This window comes from Calonectris borealis, chromosome 16, assembly GCF_964195595.1.
Source record: "Calonectris borealis chromosome 16, bCalBor7.hap1.2, whole genome shotgun sequence".
Classification (NCBI taxonomy): domain Eukaryota; kingdom Metazoa; phylum Chordata; class Aves; order Procellariiformes; family Procellariidae; genus Calonectris; species Calonectris borealis.
The window spans coordinates 18,592,269-18,602,540 of record NC_134327.1 but is presented as its reverse complement, the minus strand read 5'-3'; the positions used below and the strand labels follow the sequence as shown (position 1 = coordinate 18,602,540).

Genomic DNA, 10,272 nt, shown 5'->3' with positions numbered 1-10,272 from the left:
TTGTGACAGTTTCTAAAGCCTATCAAACCTGTATTGTGGCATTAAGGAAACATGTGTGTTCCTCAAAACATTCAAAAATCAGAGTTGCTGAGAAACAGCAGTATGCCAGAGAGCATTTTGGTCATTGCAGAAGCCTGATCTTGTTAGTGAGGCACTACAAGGGATGAATTTGGATAAATTCCAGTCTCCGCATGCAGCAGGCTGCGTGCATCTGGACCGAGAGGAGAACGAAGGCTTAGTTTTAAAGCAAAGAATGCTGAGAGATGGAGGTCCAGGATCCTTCTGGTGTTGATGACTTCTTGTGTTGTCTCAGTGATGGGAGCCTGGTGGCCCAATTGCTCTGTCTGGAGTATCCTTCCTTCTAGCATTTGGGATGTTTGAGCACTAACTGAGCAGTGAGTAGGGTTTTCCAAGACAAGATCCCTTAACTGAAGTGTTTGCAACCTCCAGATTATTGCTTTTTGATGATCCAGGCAGTGTTTGCTGTCAAATAGCAGTAGATGCTTATGTACTGAGGTGTAATGGGCTAGTGCTGATTAATGGTGTGCTTTAGTTTAAATGCATCACAGGTGCTAAAGTAAGGAAAAACTCAGTTTTAGCACTGTGATTAAAAGCAATGCAGACAGTGATGGAGCAAGGCCACTGAGTCAGAGTTGTGCTCACAGCAGAAACTGGCCATATCGGAAGCTTTACCTGCTCTGTGAATGAATAATGCATTCCCTTCCAGAACCCACCTTGCTGACGTGGTGAAGAAGATGATGCTGTTCGCTGGGCCACCTCTTGCCCGCAGTACATCCAACGTGGAAAGGAACCCACCAACTTCAATGCGAAGACTTCAGTGCCAGTATAAATTTACTTCAATTTCAAAATTTTGAGAAGAAACTGATGAGGCTTCCAAGTCTTTACCCGTTCTTGAGGATTCTTACATGTCTGCCGTCAGCTGCGGCTCTGCGTAGTGCAGATGAAAGCCAATTCTCACTGCAGTAGTAACCGGAGCGCCTGCACCGCACCCACGGGCCAGCGCTGCGGCACTTGGGGGACGGCCGGGCCGAGCCCGAGCGCCTTCCCCCAGGCCGTGCCCCCCACGCCGCCCCTCCCCCAGGCCCCCGCCGCCTGACGTCACGCCTTTCTGGCACCGCCCTCGCCACGCCTCGAGGGCGAAGGGAGGGCGGTGCTGCCCAATCAGACGCCGTCTCGGCGTTGCCGGGCTGAGGCCGTGCCGGCGCGGGGCGGCGTGGGCGGGTCTGGATGGCGCTGGTAGCCAATTGGGGCGGCCGAGGGCGCCAGGAGGGGGCGGGGCCGGCGGCGGGTAGCGGGATGGCGGCGGCGATGGCGAGCGCGGCGGAGCGGGCGGTGCTGGTGAGTGGGGCGGCGGGCTCGCCCTGGCCGTGGCAAGCGGCAGCTCACGTCCATGACGGACCCCCGCAGGCCCGCTCCGGCTGGCCGGGCCGGGCGGGGAGCCGCGCCCCGGGCGGCGGCGCGGCCGTTCCCCGCCCCCGGCTCCCCGCGCCTGGGCTGAGGCTCTGTGAGGGCCGCCCGGTCACCGCGGCGCGGGCCGTGGCGCAGCTGCTCCGGCGTTCGCGGCGGGCCCGCAGTCCCGTGCGGCCGGGACAGGCTTTCGGGCCGCCCAGCAGGCCGTGGTCTCCTCCAGACTCGCCCTTTCGCTGCTTTAATGGCCTCCGCGTTGGTGTTCTCCCCCTTAGCAGTACGAGGGGGGGTTGCGGTTGACGCCACTCCTTGCGTTCTCCAGAGGCAGGTCGGTGCCGGAGGCAGCCCTGCTGACGGTAAACAATGAAATGTGTTACTTGACCTTGATTTTTTCATAGTCAGCCCAGCTCGCTGCTTGATGGAAGACCCGACCTAACGAAGGGCAGGCAGGCATGTCAAAGCGGCCTTGTTCACTTGATAAAGGTGGGAAAGCCATAGACCAGCTGACATTGCAGACATCTCTGGGGACGTGAGCTGCAAGAAGTAGTGAAAACTTCCTGTCTCCTATTTTGGAGGTGCATCCAGGCTAGGCGGAAAGCTGCATGTGAAAACCAGATTTTTCTAGAATTAATGTGATTTGGAATGATATGACTAGCATTCCTCAAAAATATGTAGTGCACAGAGATGGTGAATGAACTTGGCTTTGTCTGAAATTAATACTGGGGGGAAGATCTTTTGCTGTCACTAGGGGGATGAAAGACACAATGATGATTTGAAGTCACCGTCTGCGTGGCGACAGTGGGGTGGTGGAGGCACTAAAGGCGTCTGCTTTACCTGCATGATTTCTGTTCCTTTGGGAACCTGGAGGAGAGCGAGTGTTACAGAGAACAAAAAAGCAAGGAATCCAATGTGTCAATATGATGCCCAGAAACCCAAAACAGGATTAAATGGTGGAAGTCAGTGGTCCTGCACCCACACTGGTTTGAAGGATAACAGAGAATCCTACCTAGGTTTGTTGTGTGTACTTGCTTTGGGTGAACGTTTGTTGAAACAAAACCGTCCTTGTCCTACTCTTTGTTCAGATAGCTGTTGCATAAAGTGACGACACATCAGTGAGTAGCTATTTTGTGTTCCTCATGGTGAACAGGAACTGTCTAGCAGAAGAACCACAGGCTTAAATTTCTGAGTTGACCACACCTTTCCGGTTTTTCTGTGGTCAACCTGCTCAATTCATTCCCTTCCAGTACTTTCCACACGGAAGATTTTTCCTCCCTTACAAGGTAGCAAGTGTCAATCTCTTCTTTGTCCCTTGCTTGCTTCTATCCCCACTTCTCTGATGATCTTCTGCATGGGGTCTTGTGGTTTAACAGGAATGCTTAGCTGCTCCTCCTTAGGTTTGAGGATCTGCTTTATACAGGCTTCAGTGTAGCGGACATCTGATTGAGGCCTGAGGTGGTGTGTCATCAGATACAAACTTGTTTGTTACTGAATTTGCCCAAATGATTGGGAGTCCTCAGCCTTTCTCTCCCCCCACCCACTTTTCAGTTTAGCTTGCTTTATTTTTAGGCTTCTGTTACTTGGTAAAATGCCACTGGGGGGAGGAGGAGCATTTTAGTTTTTGTCTTTGTTTCTCACCATCTAATTGGCAACAAATTTGTCTGCAAGTTGAGTTTGTTTTGCCCGTGACAGTAAGTGATAAGGGATCTCCCTGTCTTTATCTTGACCCACGAGCTTTTCATCTTATTTCCTCCCCCTATCTTGTTGAGGAGGGGGAGTTGGAGAGGCTGGGTGGGTGTCTGGCAGCTGGCCAGCCAAGATCAGCCCACCCCAGCAGCTTAAAAAGAGGCCCCAGATTTTGAAGCAGCAGGATCTGTACTTTGCTCTGAAATTCACATCCTGTGCTGCCTTCTTTCCTAATTCTGTGATTATTGGTACAGGGATTTGTATGAATGCTGCTTTGTTAAACAAAGTCAAAACAAGAATCAGGACAATTCATTTGGCTAGGGCAGAGAAGTGGAGAGCAAGATCTTGCAACAAATCAGGAAGAAATCTTTTTATTCTCCTACTAGCACGTGATGTAAACAGGATGGACATAGCAGTAAACTTAGACATTAAATAATTTTCATATGTGTCTGAGAGATTTATTTCCAGTGTTTGACTTCTAATGATTCCACTGCTATCTTTCCACAATGTAGGAAGAAGAATTTAAATGGCTTTTACAAGAAGAGGTCCATGCTGTTTTGAAACAGCTGCAGGATATTTTGAAGGTAAGGTTAATTTGTTTCATCTGTTTTTTGTGTTGTGTGTTTGTTTGCTGTCCCATATGAGGAATGGTGGTAGATTTCCCCTGGAGGAAAAAATTCTTGGTAGAGGGTGCACAGAAAGGTCCATCACACATGTTCAGTGCTGTCTCAAGTGTTTGCTCGCCCTCTGGTCTCGAGGATTCACAGTAAAGCTGATTTGCCCTAGATTGCTCTGTTCTTGACCCTCTTTGCTGAGAGAGCTGCTTTGAAAAGGCACACGGATGCAGCCAGACCTGTCTGCCAGGCATTTGCCTCAGATGTGAATATTTTCTGGAACAGAGAATCTGGATCTGTCTGTAACTCTGTCATGTGATGGTGGAAACAAGCACGATAGCCTTTAGCTGACAACCTACTACTAGTGCAGTAATTAGTAGCATGCGCTCTCCTCACTCAAAGCCATCCCTCCCTCGATATACCCGCTTCTCTGCCGGTATTTGTCCCTTTCAGAGGCGTGAAATGTTCAGCTGAACTAGGCCTGCAGCACCTTTCGCCAGCCTAAGCGTGGGCTGCCGGGTTCAGCTCTTTCCAGGCAGCCAGGTGGTGAACTGGCCAAAGGGGATTGTGTGCATGACAGCTCACCGCTCTCCGCCTAGGTTGGTTTTCAACAGGCGCAGCCCCTGAGCGCTCTGAGGTTTCGGTGGGGGTTTGCAGGGGCAAAAATGTGGAGGTGAGGGGCGGGTGCCAGGGGAGGTGGGAGTGCCATAGTGCTGACCCAGGAGGTGACTCAATAGCAGGTGACGATAACCTGCAGTATCTATATATATAGTATCTGTTTTGAAGAATTTTTAATAGTTTTAAGGTGAAGTGTGATTGAAGGACAGTCATCAGCCAGTATAGCCAGTCAGGAGTGCTGGTTTTTGCTCCAGACTTCCCATGTGGGTAAGGGACCGGTGGCACTTGCACTGTGCAGTCCGGGGCACTGAGCGCACTGAGAAAGGGGCAGCACCACGGTGCCCGAGGGCGTGCAGGGCCGGGCGGTGCGGAGTGCTGCTCCAGCTGCAGATCCCTCTGGGCATTGGCCGCCTCGCCTGGCTCCGCGTGCAGAGCTGGAGTGCGGGATTGCCGATGCCTTTCGCCATGAGCTTTGTCTGGGCTGCGCCTGTCCTGCAGGAGGACAAGGGAATATCCATGTGCTCTGCTAGGTTGCGGCAGGCTTGCAAAGGTGACCGCTCCGAGTTCGGCTACTTGCCAGCGTCTGTGTTTCTGCCCTTGTCTTGTCTTTGTTCCTGGCTTGTGGTACACTGGGCCCAGGTGGACGCTCCAGCACTCACTATGTCCTCTCTTGGGCAGGAGGCCTCTCACCGGTTTGCCCTGCCCACCGGTGGCTCGGGAGGAGCCGTCAGGCAGGAGAACTTCGTGCTGAGCACACCGGGGTAAGTGGTCGTGGCGGTCAGGGGTCTGCCGCTGCTCCGCCGGGCCGCGCCGGTGGTGCCGCCGTCCCTGCCCGGCGATGCCCGTGTTGGTGCCAGGGACTTCCCTCAGCGGCGAAGGGTGCTGTGCCCTGAGCGCCGGTGGCAAAGGTCTCTGCAGCACCCCCAGGGCAAAGGGGTTCTCTTTAATACGAGATTTCGCCTTAAGGAAAACAAATGAACAACTCTCATGGCAGGTTAACATAACAGTCTGTAGCCGTGTCCCAGGGGCTGCCTTAGCCAGACTTGTGCCGTGTCCTACTGACACCTATAATATAGTCATGGATTCCCGACCACACGCTGGTGTGTTCCATCAGTGTGCTGCTGTCGGCAGTTTTGCCAAGGGGCATTTTTCTGATTCTGGGTGCAGGGAGTTGCAGTTACAAGGACTGAATTCTGCTCTTGGCTCAGTTTCTTGACTCTGACTGTGGACAGATCTTAACCTTTGTCCTAATCTCCCTAAAATAGTGATAATAAATCTATTTCACACAGAGCAAACTGAGACCTGTGCAGATGGTGCTGTGGAAGTACAGTTTTTCTGAAATAGCTGTCCATTTTTTGATCTTCAGCGTAGGCCTTGCCCTGAATAGCTGCACTCTGGCAGAGGTCGCAAGCTGGTTGCAACGTAGGAGACCTTAGTCTTTAGAAGCAGCATGGTGAGCATTTTATAGAATGGTGCAATGATTCTGTATTGGGTTTGAAGGTTGCATTCTTCAGATCTTAAAGTATTAAAGTTGATTCTAGTTCTCATTCATTGTTGCAAGGTGGATCTTAAAAAGTGTTGATCTGAAGAGTCTCTGTCTAGTGTATTAAAATGTAAGGTATGGCTAAACTGAGTTTTTGAAGGCCCAGGTGCTTCAGTCTTCCCCCACTGTTCATTGTAGATGTGAGCCACCTTGCAGGACCTTTTAAAGGGTTTGGGCTGTGGTTTTTTTGTTTATTTAGGGTTTTTTTCTTGTGTGTGGGGGTGGGATTTGTAGCTTTCAGCTCCTGTATGAACCATGTGGCACTCCAATGTCAGTAATTCATCTAATATCTTGTGTTTGTGCCTACTAGAGCTGTTTGTAACTGCAACCAAATTGTTTATAGGTAATACATGAAATAAGCATGGGATCAGAAATGAATGTAATGTTTTAGGCAGGGCAGTTAGGGTGACGTGGCTTATAAAGAATATGACAGCAGCTGGCCGCAGGCCAAGAGCTGGGGGCTTGAAAGTGTGTATAGAGTTCATCTGCATCCCCCAGCTGACCCCTGGAAGGAGGGGAACTTGGCTAGCTACATGGGACAGGGAGGGGCGGTGTCGGGTTGGCAGTTTCGTAGGTGTCTCTTGCCTCCTGTGACTTGTGTTGCCCAGATCTTTCTTCTCATTCCAGCACAGACCAGGTGAAAGGTGTGTTGACGCTGCAGGGAGATGCCCTGTGTCAAGCTGTGAGTACTTGCTGTGGTTCTTGCTTTGTCCTACCATCAAGGGGTGGGAGTCATCCTTATTACACTTTGATGACCTCAAGGGAGAGGTCATCCTTATTATGCTTGACCAGCGTTCAATAAGTTTTCTTTGTCAGTCTTCCCTAATAGGCCTTAAATCCTTAACATTTCAGCAACTGTTGAAATCTGTCAAGATCCAGCATCTAACCCCCCCCACACACACTCTGTGGTGAGTGGTGGAGTCAACTTCCATGGGGATTCCTTGCCTTTACCGCCTTTGTTGTGTGATGTCAAATTTCCTTGGGGGGCCTTCTGAGATCAGGTTGTGCGTCCTGCCTGGATCCCGATTCACTAAATGCCTGTCAACTTATCCTTTGTATTAGCATCTTCCTGTAGGAGGCCATGCCAGGACTGCTGAAAGCAGCTTGCCAAGATGGTCTGGGAGACAGAAGGAAGTGGGGCTGGCAGTCTCCATGTTCTGCATATGGGCATTGCTTGCTCTCACGTGTTTGTTTCTTTCTTCAAGGACGTTAATCTGAAAATGCCCAGAAATAATCAGCTCCTGCACTTTGCATTTCGGGAAGACAAGCAGTGGAAATTGCAGCAGGTACTGTTAACTTTAGATGCCTACCCCTCTGTAGCATCCGCGCCCTCCAAGCAGTAGCTGTAGCCCCTCGGTTTATGAGAGGGAAGGTTATGTCCATCCCACATTAGCTCCAGTGGTAAAAGCTAAGGGAGGAAACAGATGCAATTAAATTCAGTTATGGTGCTAGGAGAGAGAGGTGGGTTCTGCTTGTTCCTGAAACGCCAGCAAACTGAAGGCTGTCTGCATAGCAGTCATAATCCTTTGAAAGGAGTGCCTAGGGTGCCTGTGCAGTACTGGCCTTGTGTCTGCTTGTAAAATCCAGGCTAGCAGGGCAAAGAGCAACTTCAGAGGCTTTGAGTAGCTTGCTCTCATTCTCTTACGGAAGCATTTCTTTATGCTGAGAACAAATCTCACTGTATTGTGGTCTTGTAGTGTAGCTGAGCTCTCTCAGTTAAGGAGTTAAAGGGATGTGGCTGTCCAGAACATTGAATCTCTCTCCCACCATTTTGCTGGGAGATACCTGATTTCAGGACCTGATCTAGTGCCTGATCTTGAAGACATAGTTTCCCACAGTAACTTTGTAATAGCTGAGTAGGTTGGAGAAAGAGGTATTCCATGTGCTTCGCTATGCCATGGCTCAGATTTTTCTAGGTGATCAGTGAATTTGGTATTGAGTGCAGTTTCCAACGGCTGCTTTGGCAGAGGAGTGAAAGCTCTACCTGGTAACTCTGTACAAATCTAGAAAATTGTGTACTTGAGATGTTAATGCCAAACTTGACTGAGTTTATTTATGCCTCGCAAGAAGGCAACGAAGTTTTTGTGATAACACTCAGCAGTGCATCCTATTTTGTGGCTGTTTTGTACTGCTGTCTGGTTGATAGGCTTCTACCAGCTTCTATGGAAAACACCTTTCTTTACTTGCAAGAGTTTTGTGTTCTAATGTTGTTCAGATGGAATGTGAGTGACTAAAGGACTCTGTGCAGAAGCATTTACAGTGATTATGTGGAGATCTTTGTCCTGTCTGAATTAAAAATGGGCATCTCAAAGTATTGTGAGTTTCTTCCCTTAGTGAGTGGTGCCAGTTGGAGTTTTGTTTCTCTGTGCAGAGTAAAGTCATCACTAAGAATTTGTAGTATAGGCACATTTTTGAGGAACATAAGTGTGGGCACATGAGTTTTGAGGAACTTTTTTAGAAAACAGAGCAAAATCAAGGGGGAATAGGAATGAAGCAAGTCCTTATAATAGCAGGATTGGCATTGCTGGGTTGGGTAACACTTAGCTTGCTCGAAAGCATCTGGGAGATATAAAGGCTGGAGGTGGTGATGTTTGGAGATGCCATAGCCCAAGTACCTGCAGAGTCTCTCTGCAGTCTGACAGTGGACTTTATCATCTCTCTCTTCTCTCTGTAGCCTCCAGTGCCTTGTGCTTTCTAAGAGCAGGGCTATTCTGTGATCCCTGAGCTCTGGATGAGAAGGAACCAGTCCCCGGATCTATGCCAGGGAAGCCTCTACAAGGCTGAGCTGGTACCTGGGGTTGCTAGGGAGCAGTGTAGATGTATCAAACTACAAATATCCCAAGCTGTGTTATCCATCTCCCAGCAACCATCTCTCATACAGGCTTCGCTGCTTAACCTTTTCCATTTATTGCACCCTCTGATTTACCCCTTTGGTTTTTTTCGATTTTCCTGCTGCTGCCAGGAACTGAACACAAGTCACTTTCTCCCAGGGTCATTTTCTTCTTCCTCTGGTTTGTCCTTGCTCCCATGAAAGCACTGGGATACACCTATCAACCTTGCTTTGATAATTATCTCCTGGCTGCAAGCGGTCTTGCTTGAGAGGGACTTGAGCTAGCTGTGTCTTGAGTCTGGTCAAGTTCCACACAAGCGGCGTGATGGCAGCTTCCTGATGCTGGAGATAACTCTCAACCCCAACAATTATAGTTTAGAAGGACTCTGGAATACTGCCAGAGATGTTATATTAGAAATCCGTGTTTGCTGCTCATTGCTGCTGTCGATGTAATTTATGTCATTGGTTTTAGCTCTTATAATTCCTAAGGAAGAAATCATTATTCGTGTTGCTAGACCTGACTGCTGTATACCATCAACAGTGAGAATTCCTACCTGAACAGTCATGATCAGAGTCCTCCCAGGATGAGAGTACCTGATGTCGCTGTTCCTTCAGGGCAGCAGCAATATTTTTATTGACAATCCAGGTTGTAGCTATCAGAATGTTTTGCATCTCCAGTCCTTGAGTGAAGAACCCAATAATCATCTGGGCAGCAGTGGTAGATTTGTGTTAGTGAGTGGCTGGTACTCAGAGAGAAATGGACTTTAACATTTGAGAAGTCACCGTTATCTTAGGGCCAATGAAATAATCAGGGAAACCTCTACTTCCTAATGTGTATTGTAGAGGGTGTTTCTTTAATAGGGTTGCATTTGTACCTTTGCAGATCCAGGATGCTAGAAACCATGTTAACCAAGCCATTTACCTGCTTATGAACAGAGATGTAAACTACCAGTTCAAAACAGGCTCGGAGGTTCTCAAGGTGAGGAGAAAGCCCTTTCTACTTGGGTAGGAATGTGCATTTTTCTTCTCTTCATTTGTTGTTTTAAACATAGTTAATGCATATTACTGTCTTGAGTCTCATACTGGAAATGGATTCCCCAGTTGTACCCACATGTACCTGTGTCTCCATGTGACCTCATATTTGATATGAATCTATACCAGTTTAGCATCAGTAACAGGGTTGTACATCATGGTGAACGGTAATCTGAGCAGTTGGTGCCCTGTTGCACAGCAGTGATATTCTGGGAGCATCTCCCTTGATCTTTTTTGGATGATGTGGTTACACAGCTCATACTCTTCCCTGTTGGTCAGTGCTTTTGGGGGGAGAAGAAATGAGGCAGTCATCAGCCAACAAAAGAATACAGTTAGTACTTGTGATCTACTGACAATTTGAAAGTGACTTCTCGCTTGCTAGTGGTGGTTGATGTGGTCTGATACAGACCAGCTGCTGCGTGGCAATAAAGCCCAGCCTCTGCTTGGAAATGCTCTCTGAACTACCAGTGCTTCGGCTTACTCATTAGAATCCATCACAATATCAACCATGAGAAAGCTAAACC

At 48.9% G+C, this 10,272-nt stretch overlaps 1 protein-coding gene across 7 annotated transcripts in view; it reads left to right on the top strand.

The window, feature by feature from the left end:
• The first annotated feature begins 1,276 nt into the window (after window positions 1-1,276).
• The window catches only part of ROGDI (rogdi atypical leucine zipper), a 33,845-nt gene continuing 24,849 nt past the window's right edge, over window positions 1,277-10,272 (top strand). For 6 of the 7 annotated variants that reach the window (XR_012676175.1, XR_012676174.1, XR_012676176.1 and 3 more), the window contains exons 1-6: window positions 1,277-1,359; window positions 3,624-3,695; window positions 5,022-5,104; window positions 6,514-6,568; window positions 7,092-7,172; window positions 9,600-9,695. Coding sequence is in view for 4 of the 7 variants with exons in the window: in XM_075165693.1 (XP_075021794.1) it covers window positions 1,318-1,359; window positions 3,624-3,695; window positions 5,022-5,104; window positions 6,514-6,568; window positions 7,092-7,172; window positions 9,600-9,695 (429 nt within the window). In the remaining 3 variants the exon portion in view is untranslated. The remainder of the gene's footprint in view (window positions 1,360-3,623; window positions 3,696-5,021; window positions 5,105-6,513; window positions 6,569-7,091; window positions 7,173-9,599; window positions 9,696-10,272) is intronic. The other variant, XM_075165695.1, reaches the window with a different exon arrangement.